A 24057-nucleotide genomic window follows, 5' to 3' on the forward strand; every position below is an offset into this window, starting at 1 on the left:
AGCGCTCGGTAATCCCTCCGTGTCGTCTTTGAGCCGCAGCGGTTTCGGCTCGGTGAAGTCAACTCGTGTTTTTCTTCAACCTTTTTGAGTTTTTTCGCTTCTAAAATGCCGTATGCTAACCAGCCCACGGTGAAAATCACAGAGCTCACAGACGAAAATGTCAAATTCGTCATTGAAAACACGGACCTGGCGTAAGTACTTGATATTTTACCCCTCAATGAGAGAGTGTGAGCAACATAGCAGCCATTATTCTGCTCAGCATCAAAACAAATATTTTGTGCAGAATTCAATCCTTAAAACACTGCTTTAAAAAAAAACATGCTGCTTAAATAGTCTTAATTACAAGAAATCATTTATTTTTCCACAAGTCGAGTGAATGAAAGATAAAGCCAGTGAAGACAGAAGTACGGGTTATATTTGTGTTTTTGCACTCATAATAGTAGTGTTTCAGTATTTTTTTTATTTTCTACACTGATCCTTCGATCACTTTTGAGGATTTGCTGCAGCTTTTGTTCCTAAAATAGAACTAGAATCAAGCTGATTTGTGTTTTAATGGGATTTTCCCAATTTTGTTAGTTAAATTGTTTAGAAATCTTCCCGGGTTCTCAAAATGAGTTGATCTGGTAATTTAAAACTTAATATCAAATTACCAATAAAAATCTGAAAGATATTTTAAGAGGGTTGTTTGATAATAATTGCTCAATGGCTCCAGAAGAACCCCAAACCAGAGTTGAAACATGAATGTATCTTGCTTGAAGTCTTTTCTTCTGAGTTTTCTATGACAATCGAGTTATCTAGTTGAATCTACTAAATAAAGCATTTAAAGATCAGTTTTTTTGACTGAATGAACTCTTGATAAATTGATGAAATAGATAATATGTAGTTGCAACCTGAACCATCATGCAGTCTGAGTTTTGGAGCTACATCAGGTAATCAAGCAGTTTAAAGACTAAATTGAGGCATGATTTTTGTGAAATGAGACTTTAAGTGTTTCATTATTTACCTCTAATGTTCCTGTTTTCACTCTTTCAGGGTGGCAAACTCTATCCGGCGAGTCTTCATGTCAGAAGTTCCCACAATAGGTACGATGACATGGGAGGGGTCCAAAGTTCTGCCTGCTTGAAATTAGATCTATAGAGATGTTAAAGAAAACTTGACACGGTGTGGGATCCACAGCAGACCTGGGAAATTGACCAGTATTGGTGACAGTGATACAGTCTGAACTGGAACCTCCTTTTTTCAGCCATCGACTGGATCCAGATTGATGCCAATTCCTCGGTGCTGCACGATGAGTTCATCGCACACAGAGTCGGTGTGTATTCTAACATCTCCAACAGCTGTGCTGTATGTAACAAGAGGAGTGTGCAGCATCCACATATATGTGTGTGTGTGGTGTGTTTTCAGGCCTCATACCGCTCACCAGCGACGACATCGTGGACAAAATGCAGTATTCTCGGGTGAGTCATTAAACTTTCAGTGTTTCACTGAGACAGTAAGTTTGATCCGGAGACAGAGTGATGATAATCAAACGTGTGCTGGCGCTGCAGGACTGTACCTGCGATGACTTCTGTCCAGAGTGCTCTGTGGAGCTCACGCTCGACGTTCGGTGCACCGAGGACCAGACGCGTCACGTCACTTCGCGCGATCTGCTGTCCAGCAACCCGCGAGTCATTCCGGTGAGTCCGTCCTGTGGCTGAAGGCGGTAAAGCCGAATCTCCACCCAGCTGTCTCCAATACAGCTCCTGCACTCAGAACCACATTAAGATATTCTTTGTCTATGTCTTATACAAAGGAGTTCCTCTGTAGAACAGCCAAAAAAAAAAAAAAAGTCTGATGTTGAAATCTAAAAATTGCTTGCAGTAGCTTCAGCAAAGGTACACTTAAGAAAGCTTTATTTGGTTTAATGAGCTGCACAAAACACTACTGAGGTCCAGTCTCATCCACAAATACACAACGTCTCAATGTTGACATGGGGACACTGGGGATTTTTGTCATCATGCTCAGTAGTCATGGAAACATGTTGTCATGCTCAGTAACCATGGAAACATGTCATGCTCTGTCCTCATGGGAACATGCTGCTTAGTGCTAGTAAATTTGAATCTGTGCCAGTTTGTGGAGCAGGATTAGTATTGCAACAACACATCATCAGTAGGGTAAAACTAACCCGTCTCAAGACGGTCTAATCCCAGCTCACGTTTCCCATTAGTGGGTGAACAATCCAACGCTTGGTGAATTCTGATTCACTATAATAGGAAGAGCCGACATCGAAGGATCAAAAAGCATCCAGACAAGTATTTGCGAGCGTGAGCTGAGCTCTCTACAGTGTATCAGTGTTATGTTAACAGCTATAAAAACAACTTATAAATTCGTAAAACTCACATAAACAATCTGATTGTGCTGTGACCTGTCCAGGTGACCTCCAGGAGCCGAGACAACGACCCCAACGACTACGTAGAGCAGGATGGTGAGTAGCCACGCCTGTTCCTCGGTGGACTATATCTTCTTGTCCTGATCTTAATCTCAAAACAACTAAATTTATGGTAATGGGTAACAAGAAAATATGGAACCTAAATTACTAATAAATAATGAAATAATTGAATGTGTGAACGAATATAATTTTCTTGCAGTTATTATTGATCCGAAATTATGCTGGAAGCCACAAATTACAGCTGTGGATAATAAAATGGCGAAATCTATCGCAATTATGAGAAAATCAAAACATCTTTTGGATTCAAAAGCGCTTTTCACAATTTATTGTACACTTATATTACCATATAGCTACTGCGTTGAGGTATGGGGAAATACATATAAAACCAATGTTAATGACATTTCTGTCATGCAAAAAAAGGCTATTAGGATTATACACAATGCTGGTTATAGGGATCATACGAACCCTCTTTTTCTGCATTCTAAGATTATGAAATTTGAAGATCTAGTGAAATTTAAAACACTACAAATCATGTACAAGGCCCAGAACAACTGCTTCCGATCAATATTCAGAGCATGTTCCTTGATAGAGATCCTAAATATAATCTAAGAGGACAAACGAATTTTAAAAAACAGCGGGTTCGTACCAATTTAAAAAGTACGTTTATCACCCGAAGAGGAGTTGACTTATGGAATGAATCGAATGACTCTTTAAAATTCACTACCTTATTGGCAAGCTTTAAAAAAACTGTACAAATTAAATGTATTCATGAGATATGCTGTTGATGAAAGTCTGCTGTAAAATATGTGTCTTTATATAATGTATGTATTAAGCTCTATTATAGAATTACCATCATTTGGACGATATAAATGAAATATGTAGCAATTAATCCAACAGTATTTGTTACGGTTTGCGGATTGTTTATGGTTATCTTTAAAAACTGTACACTCTTTGGCTTTACTTGACTTAAGATTCACTGCTGTATAACACTTACCTTCGTATGCAAACGTGAGCATGTGGAGGAATTACACAACATTGCACTTACACAAGTTATGCACATGCACATCCACGTAGGTATGCAGGTGCATGCATATAGTATATTACACCTAAGCACTGATGCGCATGCCCAGACACACCGTGTGTGTGGGCATGTCCATGTGCTCTGATATCATTATTGTATCTTTATGGTTGTCTTCTCACGTATTTGCTTATTTATTTTCCTCCTTGTCACAAAAGTTGACATGTAAATAGCCGACAATGCAGCTATGAATGTGAAAGTGGAAATAGGGGTAAGCCCTAATAAGTATCTACTTCTGCTTCCTCCTTTTGAGCCTTGTATGACTATGTCATGTCTTTTTACTTTTTATTTTGTGAATTTGTTGCTTGATTGTTCAACATATGCTCAAATAAACTGAGCTGAACTGATCGATCAGCCTGTTCTCTGCAGACATCCTGCTGGTGAAGCTCCGGAAAGGTCAGGAGCTCCGCCTCCGAGCGTACGCCAAGAAAGGCTTCGGTAAGGAGCACGCCAAGTGGAACCCGACGGCGGGCGTGTCCTTCGAGTACGACCCCGACAACGCTCTACGGCACACCGTGTACCCGCGACCAGAGGAGTGGTACGTCTCGACGTGTTTTCACCCTTCACTGCTTCTGCTCTCGAGTCGATGACGAGCCGTTGCTGTGACTTTCAGGCCGAAGAGCGAATACTCCGAAATCGAAGAGGATGAAGTCCAGGCTGCCTACGACCCCAACGGGAAGCCCGAAAGGTGAGAGGAGACTTTTAGGGGTAAAAATTTTTTTATTATAGTGATAAAAATGTGATTAGAAAACTTTCTTTTTATAGCCGATGACATATAGTATGCGTTAATGTAATGCGTTATTAAAAATAGGTACCGTACTCATCTGTGTGCAGGTTTTACTACAACGTGGAGTCGTGCGGCTCGCTGCGACCGGAGACCATCGTCATGTCGGCGCTCGCCGTCCTGAAGAAGAAGCTGAGCGACCTGCAGACGCAGCTGAGCCACGAGATCCAGAGCGACGTGCTCACCATCAACTGAGCACCTCCGTCCCGTCTGGAGCGTCTCGCTCAGCCGATGGGTTCAGCGTGTCTGGAACTGGAGCTGCGTGATTAAAATCAATGAGTTAGATATCTTTGCGTCTGTAATGTTTGAAACTTTTTTGTGTTCTGTTCCTTTTTAAATAAATCTGATTTGTGAATCCAGCGAGTTCTTTCCTCCGAAGCCTTTTTATAGTTTTTTCATTCAGTCACCATGTGGATTAATTTAAAACCAGATGCTACGGAATACCATATAAAACTGAACTGTATCAGAGGAAAAAAAGCTCAGGTTTAGCTGAAAAAATAAAATAAAATGCTACAACATAAAACTATACCAATCCTTTAATATTTTTTCTCATTTCCATATTCAGTAAAAGTGATATTGATTAATTTAGTCATGAAAACTCAGTTAAAATGTAACATTTATTCCAGGGTGTCAAAGTCATTTGAGATCAGGATCCACATTCAATCTAATTTCGTCTCCAATTGCCCAGACCAGTAAAATTTGAATTTAAACTTTATGGTTTTTCTTTGTTGTGCAGATTATACATGATGAAAATGTGTATATTTTCATAAAAAACATAATTACAATGGAAAATTATTACAGCCGATTTTATTGAAATCTTCTGGTGGAAAATACAGTGAAATAAAACTTCTATAAATGTTGTATTCTGTATGTTTTTACAAGTTCACTCTGACAGCATGGCTTTGAGTATAGTATATATTGAGAATATATTTTAAAGGTAAAAAAGTAAATTGAGTCTCTCTAATATAAAAGAGAATAAGGGCAAAGTCTCAGTGAAGTGTTCAGGCCTTTTATGCAATGTTATCAAGTGAAAATGCAACACTTTTTTGGATTTCGGGGTCCATTTTCAAAACGTTGCAGTGTAAAAACAAAACTTTTCTGAAATGAAACCACAAAAACTACACTTTACCACTTAAGACATTATGTAAACAGGTCATCGCTGACTTGCAAAATTAAAGTACTATTATCCTTTCAATTTTAAATATTTTTGTAGTCAGTTTATATCAATTCAATGTTATACATTTCATTTTTTATTTTTTCTTGCATTTTAGCAGAAACTATGATTTGCCATAATTAACTGTTTAATTAAACATGTTACTTTATGTGAATGTAACTGTCATATGCAACTAATTTTAAAAAAATACATAAAGAAACAAAAATGAAAATAATATATAGTAAAAAAAAAAAAAAAACTATTTTTAATTCAGACTCTTTCCTTCGTGGAGGCTTTCATTGTGAATGTTTTGTGAATGTAATAATTTTTAAATATATAGTTTTTATGTCCATTCACCGACCAGCTGCGGAGGATGCGCGTGTTGTGTTCAATGAGGCAGCCAGGTAAGCCCCTCTCTGGAGGTCACACGGAACTCCATTCAGATTCCTGCAGATTTTAGATTTCACTAATTAGCACCACGTATAAAACGTGACTCCAGCATGTTATGTGGCGTGCACGGACATATCTGTGCACAGCTCTTTATTTCGGCTCATATTCCATCTGCTTAACAGCAACAGAAGCTCTCTATTTTACACGTTTCGTGCTAATGCTAATGTTTACGCAGTTGAAGACATAATTAGCTCTCAAATAATCATTTTTAAGTCAACCGGAGTGATGTTATGAACTAGAATTCCTGCCGTATTGACCGACAGTTGCTTTGACACTGATTTATGTCGGAGGTTTTTTGTGTTTTTCTTGGATAAACGTAGAAATTGGCGGAGAAGCTTAAATGTGTGGTTTTCCAGCAGAGGTTTGGTGAGGACGAAGTCCAGGAACGGAGCAGGTTTGTTTATTAATGTTCGGAGGTCATAAAGATGAAAAACTAAAAGAGCTCCACACCTGATTGAAAGTCCAGATGTACCAACAAAATATGTTTGTAAAACGGGTTCCATGATATTTATATTTGTTCTAATTATTTTTAAATATTTGTTGTTATTTATATTTCTATTTTTATTTGTTGTAATTTTAATTCATTTTATATGATTTTGTTGAATGTTGAGTTTTATTGATAGTTTAATTTGTCTGTTCTTTTTCTACTGCTGTTTTTCAATTTTTTTTTAAAGTGTTTTATTTCAAAGAGAATATTTGATCTTGATTTACCTTATTTCAAGGATATTCAGACTGAAGTTATTGCTGAATTTGGAAATCATTAAAACTGTAATAATGTGACATTTCAGAGTGCGATCTTCAGACTGAGGAGGGATGGCTGCATTGAGGAAGAGGCTCTGCTCCTCCTCCTCGGCTGGAGAAGATGTCCTCTGTGACTCTGCAGCCGTCGAAAGCCTCGATGATCTCCAGCATCCCTCTGCTCCACTGCTATGGTGACTTTCTTCCGACTCCAGCAGATTGAGATAAGCAAAGAAACAGCTGTAAAATGTCTTCAAATTGCATTTAATTGTGCTGGGTTTACGCAGCTGGACACTTTTTGCAGCTGCCATGTTCTCAGGGAAGATTAGTAAAATTTTTCAAAACAACAGTTTAAAGCTACTTCAGAACCGCCATTCCACACCTATCAAAATTGGAATCAGTCAAAAGGTTGCTTGAAACTAGCCAATCATTTAAGACTAGCCTGAAACAAGTCCTAAACTAGTTAAACTACTCAGAAATCAGCGTTGAGCTGTCCAAAACTAGCCGTCCGTTTGGACCAGGGTACCTCCAGGAGCAATCAGCTGACCTGAGGCATCGAACAGGAGTGTCAGGGAGAAGCAGCTCAAAGAGGTAAGGTAGGGCGAGCCCATTAAAACATTTAAAAACAAATTAAACCAGTTCCAAACAAGTTAAAACTATCCTGCAAGTATGTCAAACCCGGCATGGCAACGGTCCGCTCCAGAATTCACCAATATTCATTCCAGGCTAACCTAAAACCAGTCAAATTTCATCTCTAAAACTAGTCTGAAGTGCATCCAAAACTCATTTAACAATCAAAAGCCAGATCAAGACTCGTCTGAAAATAGTATAAAGCTAACTGAAATTAAGTAAAAAATTGTCACCATCAACCAAAAAGTCCAAGTCCAATGTTTGAAATAATCCCCCAAAACAGTTAGCAGATGACAATGAGATGTGACAAACCCCAAAATATCAAAGCTTGTTGTTGTTGAATAAGACTTGAGACATGTTTTGTGTGCAGCTGCCACAGCGTCCAGGACTCTCTGCTGAGTTCCAACAGCAGCTTCACTGGCTACAGAGGCGTCCTCAACTGGATCATCATCCTCCTGGTCAGTTTCTGCCCTGCTGCCTGTGGAAATATTCACTGAGATCAATTGAATTGTGTTCATGCCGACTCATCAACCCAAAATTAGTGTGAACATATTTAATAGGCAGGGCCAAGATTCATCCCCTCTTCACTCCAAAAGCTTCTCTCTGACAACTTCCTGTCATCGTGTTTGCCGTCCTTTGTGTTCTGCTCGTGTTGTGTTGCATTCCTTCTGCTCTCAGTCAAGTTTATTTTGAGTTTTGGGTTGAAAATGGTTCAATTCTCTGGTTTTCAGGTGCTGACTCACGCTCACCTGTTTCTGGAGAATTTCATTCAGTAAGTCAGTCCAAGGAAACAATGTCTGCAGGCAAAAAACTCTTCAACTAGTTTCCGTAGAATTGATCAGATCGATGCTGGCAGGTACATTTGAGACAGAATAATTGAAAAAAGAATGAATGTGTGGATAATTCTTCACAGATACGGGTTCTTGATAGATGTCAAAAAGGTTCTGGGGCATATGATCGAGGACAACTGCAACTGGCCATCGGTCAACCTCCTACTGGGTAAGACGCTCTGGGATGATAAAAACATACCAGGTCAACATTCTGTCACTCAGCTGAGAGGTAAAAGTCTTTCTGTTCCTACCAGCTTCCAGCATGTTCATTCTCTTGTCGTTTCTCCTGGAGAGACTCCAGGAAAAGGTGAGGATTTGTTTTATAGTCCAAGTGAACATTAAGATCAAAGTTTACTCAAAGATATGCAAAGAACCAGAAGATTAGTTTACACTGTGAGTCTTTGTGTCACAATCAATTAAAAAAAAAAAAAAACCCTTTCTGTCCTCCCATCAGGGACTGATTCCCCCCACCGTAACTCACCGTCTGCATCTCACAAACCTTGGCCTCCTAGTGGTGTTCCCTGCAGCGGTTGTTCTCCATGTGCCAACAATATCCACAGGTAACCACTTCTTTTTCTAATTCAAAAAAAGTTAAGCCCCTTAAGCAAGTCCTAGACTAGTTAAAACTAGCCTGAAGTAGCTATGTCATGGTTTGCAAACTCGCTTTAGCATCTGAAAATTGTGGTGTTTAACAGCCTGGAGTTACAGTTGGTTTGGTGTCGTCGTCCACCAGGTGGAGCCTTCTTCTCCCTCTGGTTTTACACCACTCTTGGGTTGAAGCTTTACTCGTACCAGGAAGCTAAGCGCTGGTACCGCGGGGCTCGTCCAGGTAAAAACCTCGGAGCAACTCGAACCCATCAAGACGACCTCTCAAACTGAGGCTCAGCTTTGTGTTTCAGAGGGGATGCAGGGCGGCCATGAGGAGCAACACACCTTCATGGGTGAAACTGCAGCACGATCAGATGATTCCCGCCGTGCGTCCGTGTCTCCTGGTGAAGACATGTCCTCTGTCCTCTCTGCAGGTCTCTGTTACTTCCTGCTGGCTCCCACTCTGTGCTACCAGAGGAGCTTCCCCTGTAACCCCCGAGTTCGAGTCAACAAGCTGCTGCACAGGCTGCTCGAGGGGGTGAGCGCATACAGACCTTTCCGTTTTGACTGCTCAACCCATGTTTATCTTTTTTCTTGTAATTTGTACTGAATGCCATCAGAGCCAGTTTTCTTCATCTTGATCATTCAGGTGGTTCTGATCCAGATCATGGTGGGCATCGTGCAGCAGGTACAGCAGCTGCTTCGAGTCCTTTTCACAGTAACTCCAGTCTGAAGTTAGAACCTGGATTCTTTTCACTTCATGTCTTTGCAGTGGATTGAGCCGATATTTCAGAGATCGGAGACCTCGTTCTGCGTGAGTGGAACCGAGTCCTTCTGAACAGAGAGCATCAGAGGTGAAAGATGGCTGGGAGACAGGCGTCTGACATTTGATCTTCTTCCACGCAGAGTATGGACACCACGATGAGAGTGGAGCTCCTGGTGGGACTGGCTGTGAGTGGTCTCTGTTCACTTTGGATCAAACATGTTCCATAGTGTCAAAACTACACGAAGATAATCACTTCCATCCTGAATCCACGGTGATGTTAGTTGATCTTGTCTTTTATTCGGTATTTTCTCGCAGAGTAACCCACAAGACACTGCTCACCTGACTTATCCAGAGTGAGGCTGCGTTTATTCAGTGTTTCAAGTGAAAACAAGTTGTTTCAGAGAACTTTCAAGTTTACATGGCAATGTTTAAAAGTGGTGTCCGTTTACACGGAAATGGCAAAAACAGTGAAAGTGATGTAGCTTTCGTATGGGGCCACTAGTGGGTGCTGCGTTTCTATAATAAAACCATGTGCGCATGCATGCAGAGAAAAATCGAAGCTCCTTTACATTATAATTGAATCCTTCTCGCGTGTGGACAGAAACACTTTAGTTTGCACTTTCTACGGCTGCTTCAGCTTTTGTTGTTTACGCCAACACAAGGCTTTTTCCATAAAGTTCCACTGTATTCAAAAAGTTTTCAAAAAGTTGAATTTTCAGCGGCTCCAAACACCTTTGTCATGAAACAGGTCTAAGAAGCAGATCTCCGTCCCTCTGTGAGCTCCAAAGCAGTGATTTGATACATCCCTTTGTGGTTTCAAGGCCTTTTATTCAGTTCTTGGGTTGCCAAAACACAAAAAACCGCCACCTGGAGAGCCTTTTCAGATTTACCACCAGGTGACACCAAACACCACAGCTGAAGGCCCTCTTTCAGGCGGCCTCCTGCATGAAAACCCTGCAGCTTCCCCAACGTCTGCTGTCCGCTGCTCGACGTCGCTGCAGTCCATCAACTGTCCTCCCTGTCTGCTAGAGCAGCTGCCCTAAATCCTCTACTGGCCCAGGGACGGGGGTTGGGGGGGGGGGGGGGCAATTATCATGCACACCTCTCTGCAGCCACTACAGCTGTCTTTCTCTGCCCTGCGTCCGAGCCAAACCATGCCCATGGAAAACCAAACCATGGAAATTCAAACGGGTTTGATTTTTTTGGAAGCATTTTCCAGTCTCCAGCAGGCCTTGGGGACCTCACAGAGACGTCTCCTCAGTTGTGGCGATGTTGTAGAGACTGATTTGTTCCATGACATAGGACACTGGGAAGACGTCTCCACGACATTTCCGCAATGTATCCGAGACTTGCTAGACAAAGGAGACTGAGGAGACGATGCGGCGGCTTCTCTGACGCTGCTTGGCCCACTTGATGCCTCTGCGAGAGTGCAAACCACTTTTTGGTCTTCCGAGTTTCCCGAGTCAGAGTAGACGTGAAATATGTAAAATAGTGAAATAAACCTTTTACACTGGCAAAGATTTCAGTGAAAATGAAACTTTTTCAAACCGCTCCCAAAGTGGAATCTTTTGAAAATATGTCTCAGTGAAAATGGGTAAGAATAACACTTTATGGATACGTTCAGGCTCTTTCTCCAGTAACCATGGCCATAGTGAATACTTCTTCTGCACATGCTCAGTAGATGGACGATAACAGTGATTTACAGAACATTACCATGAAGAACTTTTCTGAAATGAAAACATAAAGCGTGTTTGAGTTGGGATTAATGAGAGCATTTGCATGATAAAACAGCAGCGTTTCCTGTGTGGTTTCTCGTCAGGCACCGACACACTTCCTCTGGCTTCTCTTCTTCTTTCTGACTCACTCCTACCTGAACTTCTGCGCCGAGCTGCTGCGGTTCGGAGATCGGCATTTTTATGGCGACTGGTGGTCAGTGGCAATTAGAGGTTGTTTGAGGTCCGTTTGTTGCAGCGTCACTACATGGCCACACTTCTCTCTGTATCATTTACAGGAACGCAACAACGCTGATAGATTTCTGGAAGAACTGGAACGTCCCCTTTCAGAAATGGTGCGACAGGTATATAATGTTTGGACCGTTATCATCCATCTTCATCAGAATCCCCATATATATTGCAGTTGTGAGTTCGTTCCACTCTTGCATTTGGTTCAGCTATGAGCTTCCATTTTTTAAAGTGTCCTTGAGTGAGATACCGAACATCAAACTGCCCCCAGGAGACGGCGATTGCCTTAACATGGCAGCAATTGGTGTGTGTGAGACTGCTGAAGCAGTTAAAAAAAGCACCATACCTTTTTGAAATCCATCAATCATTAACACGCTGTAGTGTAAGGCACTTGCATACCATTGGGAACAAGTTGAAGTTCACGGTCTTGCCAAGGAATATTTCAAAAGAAAGGAAGTGTTAGTAAATTCACACTTGGAGCTGCCGTTAGGAGGAAATGAAGGCTGCAGCGCCTCACGTCGAATCCTGTGTTTTTCTTCCCTCCTGCTGAGTTAGGAATGGGTCCAGATAAATGGCAGAAATGTCAAACTCAACCCCAGTTTCCTCGTAGTCTGTTTACTTTTGCACATAACTGACGAAGAACACAAAAATAAATCTCCCTCTGGTTGTGCTGGTTTGTTTTCCCACTTCTATAAAGACACGTTTACAGTCAGCTGGTGGAAAGAAATGTTCCCCCGTCTCAGGCTGAGCTGCTGGTCTTCCTGATGTCTGCAGCTCTGTGTGAGGTACAGTCTGATTTTGCTCTTTGGAGGGCTTACACACCGAAATTACCCAGATCTTCTCCTCTGGTTTCAGGCTCACTGACACTCATTAGCAGCCTTGAATCTCTTTACTGTTTCTTCTGATCTTGTTCTCCGCAGTATTTGATCGCTCTGCCGCTGCACTGCTGTCGTCTGTGGATCTTCATAATGATGGTGATTGAGGTGAGACGATCTCCATTCCAGACTTGTCTGTCTTGGGTGAGCCTACCAGGAGTATATTGCTCCTGATTTCATAGCTCCTCCCCCTTGTACAGTCTGCAAGGAGACTGAGCAAAACTGTCGTCATGGAAACGGGGCCCCACTACCTCAAATTGTCCTGTTTGATGTGATTATGATTGATGTGTGGGTTGAATATCTAACCCTGTGTATTTTTCTCTCAGCTCCTGGTTGCCTTATTGCTGGGAAAATATTTCCATGGAAACTACGGCAACGGTTTGGTGTGGCTGTGCCTGCTTCTGGGGCCTCCTCTGGCCGTGACCACCTACTTTCACGACCACTACGTCTTTGACCCCCATCGCTCCCGTCAGCCTTCAACACAGCTGCCAGTCGACCATGGAGGCCTCCTGCAGACTTGATGAAAAACTTTGCATTCAGGAGATGACTTTCAAAAAGAACTCGGTTCTGGACAAAGATCCAGTCTGATAATCTCTCCGACCTCAATTCAATTCAGCAATACATCCAGGAGACACCGGGCATCCACATCTCTGCCCTCTATAAACTGAAATATGATACAAACTAATTAAATGTATCAGATATTAAATGTTGGAACTTTGGAGCTGCAGTGACAACAAAAAAGGCTTTTTGGCTACTTTTAACCAGTGTTTGTCTAAACCAGTATTGACAGGAACAAACATTTTACCAGAAAAACATAGCAATTACTTGTCTCATGTATACAGTAGTACACAATGAGATTGTTTGTATTGCTTTAAGCCCGTTTGAGAGCAGCAGAGGGCAGCTACTGTTCAACACCTGTGGAGTGTTCAGGGTTTAGATGCCATTTAGATGACATTTGATGTCAAAGTGCATCATTTATGTTTTTTGGCTTCGGAAAAGTTTTGTTCTTGCAGCAACATTTTGAAAAGGATTTATTTTTCCAAGTGGGTGCTGTTGGTTGTTTTTGTAATGAACCCATACATACATGCACACAGAGAACAGAGCTGCAGGTTGGACATCGCTGCTCCAGATGTTCAGATTCCAGCGTATGAAACACTGTAATCCAGTGTATGGAAAACGTCTGAACACATTTCAATGCTTACTGACTACTTCCAGATGATACTGCTTGTGTTGTTAAGTGAATGAGATGGATAGAAAAATGTCTCTGCCATGTTTTTAATGTAAATATTTCACAACAGGTAATGAATTATGCTTACAGAAGTTTTCTGCCTCAAGGAAAACAGTCTACTTTGTACTGTGAGTGTACCATCACTAGTTACTTCTTTCAAAAGTACTGTATTAGTTGTGTTGAATTGTTTAATTAAAGTAGCTGGCTACTTGGCAAACTAACTTGTGTCCCTTTTTAATGGTTTCCCTCAGTGTATCTTGTCTTCATTGCATGTAGACTTGAGCAATGTTTTAATGAAGCATTACACTTTAGGGAGTGGGGATAAGATGTTCTAAAAGTGAACTCACCTTTGTTCAGTATTCTGAATCAGAGTGATAGATTCAGGCTCATCTTATTTTTACAAGGGGAATGTCTTTCATTTTGTTGGAGGATGCAGCTACTTTTGTATTAAACAGGATATTAGCAGCCTAAAGCTAAGTGTCGGTTCGGTGATCATCAAATGATGACTTTAAGCGATTCACCAAACTGTTCCACAAAAAATGTTTTACCATTCAGAGTGGATGGGATTGTGATGATGAGGCCTGAGTCTTTACTGTACTTTAAGCTCAATACTTAGTTTAAATTTTAACACAATTCTATATGTGTCCACTATTTGGGTGTGAGAGCTTTGTCCTCTCTTTTACCAGTTTTAAACCATGAGCTTTTAACTTTTCTGACTTTTTCAGCTGTTTTTTGGACTTTAAAATGGGTGTGTATTGCAGTGATGGAATTAATGGCATTTCGAACAAGATTATTATTTGTAGTAAGAGCATTCTGAGTAATTACTTTTCCCAGCATAACAACATGGTTACCGTTACTGACAATAATATGAGGCGGGGTTTTGTTACTATAATTCACTGCTTTCAGCTTGGTTTTCCGCCACCGGAGTGTCCAGCTGACATAGTGGAGCATCATTTTTGTGTACAGAAAAAAAATCAGTACTGTGCAAAAGTACATTCCCCACCCCCCACCCCCTCGGTTTAAAGTGTGAAAATTAAAAAAAAAAAAAAAAAAAAAAAAAAAGATATAAACGAGTGGTACTATATAAATCAATCTGAATCGAATTGAATGGTGAGTTGTGCTATACATATTACAATGTCATAATTTAAATGAATTTTTTTTACGTTTGAAATAAAGTTTTCAAATCAAATCAAAATCAAATGAAAGTGCATAATGTGAAATGATATTTACACGAAATGCTTCGCTGAATTAAATATGATGCATTTTATTGTGTTTAGTAAGAAAGACAAGAAAAAAAATGTTGCTTTAAAACTGATACATTGTTGCCAATTCCTCAGCCAGGAACGTTCTAAATGACGTGTAATTTAAATAACTGCTCATTTGCATATCTCATTTAAAATTAGATAATGACATCATTTAAAACCGATACATTGTTGCTAACTCTTCCTCGGGAAAGTTCTAAATGATGACATCATAGAGAAAGAAGACATGACAGAGATACAGCCCTGGTCGTTCAATTGCAGCTTTGAAATGGAAGTACACACATCTATTGGCATATATTTATTGCATTTTATTATTCCTTTACAAATCTTGAAATGTTATCCAGTTACAAATCAAATTTGATTGTTCTTATATTATCACAGCAACATTTGAATAATTTATTGTAGCATTTCCTGTTTGTAATTTTTTTGTCAAGTGTCCATTCATTTCATTAATCATATACTCAGTTTTGTGATAAATAATGGAACACGTGTCTTAAAAATCCATTAAGAGAGAATCCAAATTCTTTGACATATTTAAACACGTTTTTTAGTAATGTAATAATTACTTTACCTGGTAATTTGGTACTTTTTGATTAAAACTACTACTTTTTTAAAGAAGTATGATTACTTTTTAAAAGTAACTTTCCCAAGGAGAGTGTCAGCTCACAAAAAAAAAAATATTTTCTTTAGCTTCTTTATCTTATTCAAAATTGGGTATTAGGTGTAGGTTTTTCATCTCCAGCATTGTCACTTCAATTTTCTTCAGTAAATGCAAACTTTTTTGTAATTTTCTCAATCACTTTTTGTTGTTTGAGTTTCTTTTGTTTACGTCCCACACTCCATTGCGCGCGGAGGAAGACGAGCGTGGGATCACGTGTGCCGTCACTGGGTCACGTGGTGCCGTCACTGGGGCGGAAATGAGAGTTGAGTAGCGGCAGCGGCGGAGCGCAGATGAAAAAAGGTACGAAAAACACCGACGAACTGCTCATTTCAGCCGCAGCTGGCTGCGTGGCAGTGCGGCCGCGGGCTTCCGGCGCGGACTGAGCGGCTTCTGGGCCGGCTCAGCTCGATGTCGGGCGGTCAGAGCGGGTTTTATCGGCGTGTCCTTTTATAAAATCCTGCGGAGCTCGGAGGCTAACAGCTAGCATCGGTGCGGCAAGAGAACCACTGTTAGCTACGTCACACCCACTCCCCTTCAAAATAAGACAGAGCAAATATGTTTACATGTTTTTTTTTCTCCCTGAAAAATTACGTTGTTGGTTGGATTGCTGCTACTAGTGTAGTTCACAAGAATCAGATACAGTATAAGCTGAAGCTATAATTATGTACAAAGTCAGTGAATTGTGTATAACATAAGAATCTTTAATGACATTCACAATGTCACCAAAGTGTAGTAAGAGTAATCAGTAAAAGGAGTGTGAATTAAATTATAGTGCCAGCAGGATGTAAGTTTTAATGTTCCAACAGCACAAACGATTCATGGAGGTGGTAGCGGTTTGTGAAGCCCTTTTGATTCTAAATAGTATTTTAAAGGGCACTTCTTCTGTGTCTCAAATATAGGTGGGTAAGCATTGTGTTCATTTGTCTCAAAACTATTCAGTTTAAGCATTTACATTAAAGGTGTATAGAAACTATTTGAAGAAAAAAAAACATATACTAAAGTGTCAATAAACACCAAGGTAAGCTCGCTACAGTGAAAGATTAATCCTTAGATTGTACCTGTCAGTGTACTAACAGAGTTGCATTGAATTTGGCTTCATTGAAGCAATGGACATCATCAGAGCTGAATGTATCTTTTGTGGTGGAAAAAGTGGTGAATGAAAATTTGAAACTGTAAACTGAGTATAGTGGGGAGTTGCCTAGGTTTACAACGGTAGAAACTTAAGTCCCTCAAAATGGTTGGGAGTCACTAACCCTAACCCTAACCCTGAGTTCTAGAGATTTCATGTAATAATTTGTTCTGATCAAATTCTGTCTTGAATGCACTTTCCATCCAAGAACCACATGTTCTCTTGGACCTTGAAGTCAGATGTTCATCAGCTTTCGCTGTATGTTATGGTAAATTTGGTGCCAATCAAACACTTTTATACTGTAAACCTTATATTGTAATATCAAGGGCATTTTACAGTATGGGAAACAATTATGATACTTAAAATACCTAGATGCAGAAAAAAATTACTTAAAGACTGTGATTTCATAAAGTATATTTACATGTGAAAGAGCTTTTGGGCTTGGTATTCGGTATCAGCAAGTAGTTAAAGGTTAGTAGTTGTACTCATCCTTCACGAAAGAAGTATTGGTGCCTCTATTGTCATGACCTATCGTTTGATATTTGATACTCAATGAAGTTTGCTTTTGGATGAATTCATTTTAAACACGTTAAAATGACAACCTGAAGAAATCACCATGTATATGGACAGATGTACATTGTAATGTTGTTCTGGTGACTTTTGGGATTCATTTTTACAGTCCTCACTTCGAATAGAACAGTGCCATTGTTTGCTCTTATTCTGAAACTGTCAGGAGGAAGTTCCCTGTGGACTTTGTCTACTTTGACGCAGCTGAGCTGAAATACCCCCTTCATCATCTTCCGTGTTTGTGTTTGTGTCCGCAACCAGCCGGGGGTATTTTTCAAGCCAGGGGGTATTTGGATCAACTCAAGGGGGAGGGGCGATGCGGGGGTGGGGCGGGGAGATAGTTAAAGGGTTATTAATGTGGTGTTCAGTGTGTGGCTCGCACTCTGCAGCAGGTCGAGTGGATACTCTGTGGTCAGTCCAAGTACAAGAGTGACACAGGAGGATGAAGGAGGTGGTGGTTGTTGGTGCATATCTTCATCTGAGATCAGGTGGCAGCTGTGCTTGATAACACGCCTCATTAATGTCTGAGGTGGAGCCCTGGTCACATGTGACCTCCCTCCCCATCGCAGGGACGAGGAGCCGGCAGCAGTCACCTTGATGCTGCAGCTCCTACACACACACACACACCACCTCCAGCCTCAGGGCTGACTGTGTGTGTGTGTGTGTGTGTGTGTGTGTGTGTGTGTGTGTGTGTGTGTGTGTGTGTGTACTGAGGTCACCTCAGTTTCCCAGCATCCACCTGTGCAGGCTGCACCTCTGACTGTGCTCAACGTGATAGTGATGAAGAAGGCTCACTATGTGCTTTTGATGGACAGAACAAATCAAACGGCGAAGCACAAAGTCATCTCAAACAACTGAAGTCTGTTTTAAAAAAACTCAGCAGTAACATAAAACCTGAAGAGAAATAAAACAGACATTTGGTTACATATGGACCACAAAGCCAGGAAGAACGACCAAAGTGCCAAAGACAAATAAAAATGGTCATATTTGACAAGATTTAGATGTTTGTTGTTCCCAATCATTTGGGAAATGATCAATATGACACACGACGTGATCAAAGCACTTTAATTGAACAGCCACATACAGAGCAGACAGTACCATTATTAACCACTTTAGGGCAAATCCTGGATGCAGAATATTCATAAAATAGTCAGAACAAGACCCTAAATTTACTAAATGTGACACAATATCACCAAGAACAGACTTGAGGTGACGTGCAAAAGGTTCCAAGACAGAAGGAAGTTCAGAGATTAAGAAATACCAAATCATCACAATAAATATAACATAAATTAGGAAGGAAAGAAAACAGGTGATGGTTACAAAATAATCACAGTCACTTAAAATGATTAAATTAAAACATCCAAATGTGACAGAAAAATAGTACCAATCACATGGCAACCCCCTCCATCATTACTATGCACATAATGAAAACTAGCGGTAGACAAGGAAGCTCATGCTGGGGAAAAAAAAGAGTTAACAGACCACTTGTGTTCATGTTCCCCTTTATTTAAGAAAGTTGCATTCAGTTAATTTTTGTCTCTGTTCCCTTTTTTTTCATCTTTTAAATCAAGCTGAAGCCTTTTACTAAACTAAAATGTTGATTCTGATGTGACAACAGACATTTTCAAAATGTCGCATGAAGCTTTTCTGGAACAAAAACATAAAATCGATTTCACTCAAAACTTCATGTAACCAGGAACCAAGTACAAGGTCGTGTAAAATAAGGACATTCCACTACATTTAAAAGAGATAATAAACTTGACATGAAACAGAGAAAATGATCAGTCCAACACTTTGCAGCTCAAGTTATTCATGAGTAAAGCGGAGTCCGCCTCTCTGCCCTGCTGCCTCCCAGACATGAAACTTCCTCCCCGACCAACTCGGCTAAGCTCTAAAAATCATCGAAACGTTCCTTTTTTTAAAAGAGTTTCGTATTTGACAACCTTTATCATTCTTTGGTTAACTTTTAAATGATATATTTTTCATGCTATCACAGATTTTTTTTACCTGTTTTTTTTTGCTGTTATACTGTTTCTACATGTTTATGCGTTGGGATTCAAAAAGTTAAAGCCATCATGAATAAAATTCATTACTATTATTTTTATTATTTCCTCACACCACCACAATTTTTGTACATTCATCTAAACCTTTTTTGTTGTGATCATTTTGGTTGCTTCTGGTATATATATGTATATATATATTTTTTTTGATTATTCAGTGTCTTCTGCTCTTTCATTTCATTTATACTCTCTCAATACATTTTTTAGATTTTGCCTTGCTCTTGCTCAAACAAAAAAAAAATCTTAACTTTGGGGAGTTTGGTCAGCTCAGAAATCTTTTAATTTGTTTGATCTTAAAGAGTTTTTTCGTGTCATTTTGTGTTTTGTTCAGAGCGAGTTGCACTCGAGCGTTGGGTGTGTTTTGTTAAACGTCTTATCAGCTGTAATCAAACTCCTATATTGAAGTCAAAAGTTCAGTCATTTGTATTGCTGTTATTCAACCTGCTGAAAGGAGTAGATCTGCCCGTGGGCTGTTTCAGTGTTGTGACTTTTTCGCCTTGGGAAGTAACTAGTGAATCATTACAGAGTCATCATAAATCAACATTGGTTTTTATTTCACTTCTTGATTTGTGTGTGTTTGTGTTACAGAGCTGTGATGTGATGGCAGCTGCCAGTGTGAGCAGACCTGGCAGTGTCCAGACGTCCGAGAAGTCTCAGCTCATCCTGAAAGGTAACAAACACTTTATTGTAATGTGCACACAAAAAGTAACTAGTTTCTTGGTAAAGTTCTTTCTGTTTGAGTTGGTCTCACAGCTTCATTATTGCAGCAAGACGTAACATAAGATTACAGAGCATCAGATCATCAATTGAAAATGCTTTCTCTTCATTTCACGTCATTGTATTTTGATCAAATGGAGAAATCAACAGTCGAGTCTCTTCAGATAATATTTTGAAAAGTGAAGTGACTTGTAAAGATTCTTGATCAACTTTCTTTTTTGAGGAGATTTAACATGATGTTGAGCAGGACATAGTTTTTGATGTGGCACCTGATCTGGTTCAGAAACCTGTGTGTCAATACTGTGCTCCACTAGATGGTGCTGTTTACTCACGCTGTCATTGACGCATCAACCCTTGAACACAGTGAATCAGAGAATCCGATCATTTCACCTTGTTAAGTGAACCTCAAAGTGAGGAAAACATTCATATTTTCGAAAGAGAAGCTCACATGTTGAGATTGTTCTGGTATTCTGACTTGAAATAATACAAATCTGGCTGAGTGGAGTGTGTTGAAAAAAGATGATTTTTCTCAAATTTTTGCTAAATTTTATGTGTGTGTGTGTGTGTGTGTGTGTGTGTGTGTGTGTGTGTGTGTGTGTGTGTGTGTGTGTGTGTGTGTGTGTGTGTGTGTGTGCGTGTGCGTGTGTGCGTGCCTGTGCCTGCAGTGGTGTCAGCAAAGCCACAATCCCCGAAGCTGCCGAACCGCCACTCCCGGCTCAGTTCCTTCGTGGAGGTGACGGCTGACGGTCTGACCAGCGAGACCAAAAAAACAGGAAAACGCAGTGGACACCTCGAACTGCAGTGGAATGAGGATCTAACCCTGTGAGAGACACGCACGCACACACACACACACACACACACACAGTTTATACTCAGTTTAAACATGCATATATATGTGTGTGTTTCAGTAGTTGTCATCATTTCCCCTTCTGGTCTGTGATTGGTCCAGATATCGAATGAAGCCAATCCCACCACAAACATTTTCCCAGGAAGAATCACTACTCTCTTTATGTTTTGTTTTACTTGTCCAAATGTGATATTTAACTTTAATGGGCTCAGAGAAAACAAACTTTCGCAATGTTCAGGATCTGTGGTGCCCCCCTCCTCCCCATGGGAACATCAATCAGGTTGAAACTGGTGGTTCTGGATCTCATTGCTTAGACATCCAGTCTAAAATCTGAAGTTATGGCTCCCATATTCAGTATAATGATTTGTCCGTCATGCTCCTCAAGATTGTACCAGTTCCTTTCTCTTCTCCCCAGAGATAGAGAGCTGTAGTGACTCTCACTCTGCCCTCACAGTGTCGATTATTTTAATTTCTCTTCTGTCGTATGACAGATAAAAAGTCCAGTTTTAAATCAAAATGGTGATGAGTTTGTATATTGTTTGAATAAGATTCTAATGGTGGCAGGAGTCATTGTAATTTTGTGTGTGTGTGTTTCAGTAATGTGACACCTCAGAGTCGTCTGGATCTGAAGCTGTGGAGCTGCCACACCCTGAGAAAAGAGCTGCTGGGCAGTGCCACCATCGACCTGCTGGACACGCTGCGCACACACGATGGCAAAAGTAAGGAACTGAACGCCAACCACGTTTTAGAACGTTTTCAAGCAAAAACGCAACGCATCCGTCGGGTTTTCAGGTCCCTTTATATAACAACTGTGCTGGGAGCCAATTAAAACACAAGCAATTTGAAACAGTTGAAACGTTGTTATGTGAACGGGGTCTCAAGCGCAAAAATCATATTCAGAATCTGAATCTTTAGACTCTAAAACATCCCAAGAAACAACTATTGTCTCAGTTCAAGTCTGCCCTCAATCCTATTTTCTCTGTTTGATAATTCACACACTTTACCTAAAAACCTCCCGTGTAGAAAATCTGACTAAAAAATTAATTCAAAGAAATTTAATCATTGAAAATTCTACAAAGCCATCTTTTGATTAAATTGATGTCTCAGTTTTTTTCTCTCTGTTGTCTGATTTACACATCCACCCTAAACAGCTCATACGTAGGAAAAAATATCTGTGTCGTGTTGTGACCTCAAAAACTTTGAAGGACTGGTTTGTACATGAAGTTAAAGACTTCAAAAAATATAAATATTTATTGAAGAATTTATTTGTATTTATTCAAATCAAAACCATAGACATTTCTAAAAATGTTTTTGTTTTAATTAGAGCAAAAAATCTTTGTAGAAAACAGATTTTAGATTTCAGAAAGTCTTGAATGGACGCCTCACCCTCGCTGTGTGCTTGTTGTGCCCTCTAGTGGAGAACGTGCAGCTGAGTCTGGTGCTGCAGACGGAGAACAAAGGCTCGGTTGTAGCAGGAGGAGAACTCAACGTCTGTCTGGACGGGATGGTTGTTGATCTGGGATCCCTGCCCAACGGCAGCACGGCAGCAGACAGTGAGTCCCACCTTCCACACACACACACACACACACACACACACACACACACACACACACACACACACACACAGTGTGTGTGTCAGTGTCTGTGTGTATTTTTCACACACAGAGACATTGACTTGCACACGTACAGACTCAAGCTTGCACTGATACACACAGTCAACTACACACACTAAAGCACAAACTCACAGTGACACACAAAACAGAAACATAACAAACACACAAAAGAATGAACCACACACACTTCAACACACACACACAGACATGTTAGCACACAGATACACCCTAATATACACAAAAAGTCAAATACACTCCGACACAAAAACCTGAAGCACACATGTACACACTCAAACACATTAATAAACTTACACAAGTGTACGAAAACCAAGTACAGACATAGACACACAAACATCCACACAGCTCACACATTCCTGACAGAAGGTTTGAATGTGAGTCAGTGGCAGTTTTGTTTCAAAGCAGCACGTTTCTGAATTGTGTGTGAAAATCAGAAAGATGAAGTTTTCCCACAGAGATCCAGACGGCTCATTCCAGCAGAACTCCAAAAGATGAAACCTCATATCTGCTCTTCTCCCCTCTCTCTCTTCAATATCTCCTCACACTCCTGCTTCTGAAGTCCTTATGGTCGGGCTCTCTTTGGTCCTTCATTAAAAAATATAAAACTTTCTGTGTCCCAAATATATGTCTGTATTGGTTTGAATAACACGTTACTACTATAACACTGGTTAGCTTTAGCATTAGCATCAGGTGATGCCAGTGTCTTAACTGGTCTTAACCTTATTGATCTTGAACTGACTCCATCCTCCATCAAGGATAATCCACTGTAGTTAATATTAGCTTTAACCTGTGTGCACAGTGGCTCAAATTAGCATCGGCAGCGTAAGTGAAGGTTAGCTCTCTGCGTACGAGCTGTCCACTGTTAACTCCAAGACTCCACACTACTGTAAATTTGGCAAAGAGAAAATCACAACTACAGTTAGTCGCACACATTTTTCCACTGCATTTATTGTCTGACAGAAGGAGTAGGAAGTGGTTTTTGTCAGTTTTCACCTTTTAAACCGCAGCTTGACTGAGCAGTTTAGCCCCTTTTTTCCAGAAGTCACGCATTTAACTTCCAGACTCTGCAGAATATTTCAGCTTCGTTCAGAGGGACACACCCCAGATTAAGGAACATGTTTTACAACACTGACTAATATTGTGCCTAAACATTAATCATGCTAAATATTTTATATCTCTCAGAGCACACTTCAGTCTGTGCTTATCCAGGACTGCTCTCACTCTGAATCAGACACACAGCGCAAGAGCCTCTTTATTACAGCTGAAATCAGCTTAGTGGAACATTGTAGCTATTTTCTACACTATTAATCAGGAAGTAAAACAACTAAGTAACATCTTTTTATTAACCTAAAATGTAATTGCTTAGTGGAAAATCAAAAATTTAAGGAGAACCTTTTGGGTTTTTATATGAATGATTTTCTAGTACCTACAGCTGAAACAACTCACAAACAATACAGCATTTTACTGGAACTTTCTATCTCCTGCAACAGCTTTTTAACTCCTGCAACCCTGAATACTCTTTGTAGTTCTCAACTTGAAAAGTGACTGTTTTTTTTCAGCATCTCATCTGTCAAAGAATGCGTCATAAAGAGGAAACAGAACTAACTTTTATGGTTTCATGTCTAGTTCTAAATGTCGATAATCCGGGTATAGCAGCGGTGATTCCAGAGCCTT

At 40.2% G+C, this 24057-nt stretch overlaps 4 protein-coding genes across 5 annotated transcripts in view; 3 read left to right on the forward strand and 1 right to left on the reverse strand.

Annotated features, from left to right (window-relative positions):
• Positions 1-24057, reverse strand: part of LOC115391637 (NACHT, LRR and PYD domains-containing protein 12-like) — a 435710-nt gene that overhangs the window by 276265 nt on the left and 135388 nt on the right. The gene's annotated exons all lie outside the window — the stretch shown is intronic.
• On the forward strand, positions 41-4645 carry LOC115391269 (DNA-directed RNA polymerase II subunit RPB3). Its single transcript, XM_030095394.1, has 9 exons — positions 41-191; positions 1033-1082; positions 1244-1312; positions 1405-1457; positions 1548-1676; positions 2413-2464; positions 3876-4044; positions 4120-4194; positions 4341-4645. The coding sequence occupies exons 1-9, from the start codon at positions 106-108 to the stop codon at positions 4483-4485; spliced, it is 828 nt and encodes a 275-aa protein (XP_029951254.1). The 5' UTR covers positions 41-105; the 3' UTR covers positions 4486-4645.
• LOC115391258 (diacylglycerol O-acyltransferase 1-like) lies at positions 6693-13091 on the forward strand. The gene is made up of 16 exons (XM_030095380.1): positions 6693-6825; positions 7632-7719; positions 7993-8033; positions 8175-8260; positions 8346-8398; positions 8546-8651; positions 8825-8920; positions 9054-9217; positions 9329-9367; positions 9452-9493; positions 9586-9630; positions 11265-11374; positions 11457-11522; positions 12104-12191; positions 12327-12389; positions 12608-13091. The coding sequence occupies exons 1-16, from the start codon at positions 6707-6709 to the stop codon at positions 12800-12802; spliced, it is 1401 nt and encodes a 466-aa protein (XP_029951240.1). The 5' UTR covers positions 6693-6706; the 3' UTR covers positions 12803-13091.
• Positions 15666-24057, forward strand: part of LOC115391245 (NEDD4-like E3 ubiquitin-protein ligase WWP2) — a 52423-nt gene continuing 44031 nt past the window's right edge. For both annotated transcript variants that reach the window (XM_030095362.1, XM_030095363.1), the window contains exons 1-5: positions 15666-15732; positions 19777-19858; positions 20571-20727; positions 21350-21471; positions 22168-22305. In XM_030095362.1, the coding sequence (XP_029951222.1) occupies positions 19789-19858; positions 20571-20727; positions 21350-21471; positions 22168-22305 (487 nt within the window). In that variant the 5' untranslated portion in view covers positions 15666-15732; positions 19777-19788. The remainder of the gene's footprint in view (positions 15733-19776; positions 19859-20570; positions 20728-21349; positions 21472-22167; positions 22306-24057) is intronic.

Source organism: Salarias fasciatus, chromosome 7 (assembly GCF_902148845.1).
Source record: "Salarias fasciatus chromosome 7, fSalaFa1.1, whole genome shotgun sequence".
Classification (NCBI taxonomy): Eukaryota; Metazoa; Chordata; class Actinopteri; order Blenniiformes; family Blenniidae; genus Salarias; species Salarias fasciatus.

Bases quoted from the DNA above. Each gene is read 5' to 3' on its own strand.
- LOC115391269 (XM_030095394.1), top strand. From the start codon at position 106: ATGCCGTATGCTAACCAGCCCACGGTGAAAATCACAGAGCTCACAGAC. The intron at 192-1,032 runs GTAAGTACTTGA...TCACTCTTTCAG, and splicing joins ATTGAAAACACGGACCTGGC to GGTGGCAAACTCTATCCGGC. The intron at 1,313-1,404 runs GTGTGTATTCTA...GTGTGTTTTCAG, and splicing joins GTTCATCGCACACAGAGTCG to GCCTCATACCGCTCACCAGC.
- LOC115391258 (XM_030095380.1), top strand. From the start codon at position 6,707: ATGGCTGCATTGAGGAAGAGGCTCTGCTCCTCCTCCTCGGCTGGAGAA. The intron at 6,826-7,631 runs GTGACTTTCTTC...TTTTGTGTGCAG, and splicing joins CCCTCTGCTCCACTGCTATG to CTGCCACAGCGTCCAGGACT. The intron at 7,720-7,992 runs GTCAGTTTCTGC...TCTGGTTTTCAG, and splicing joins ACTGGATCATCATCCTCCTG to GTGCTGACTCACGCTCACCT.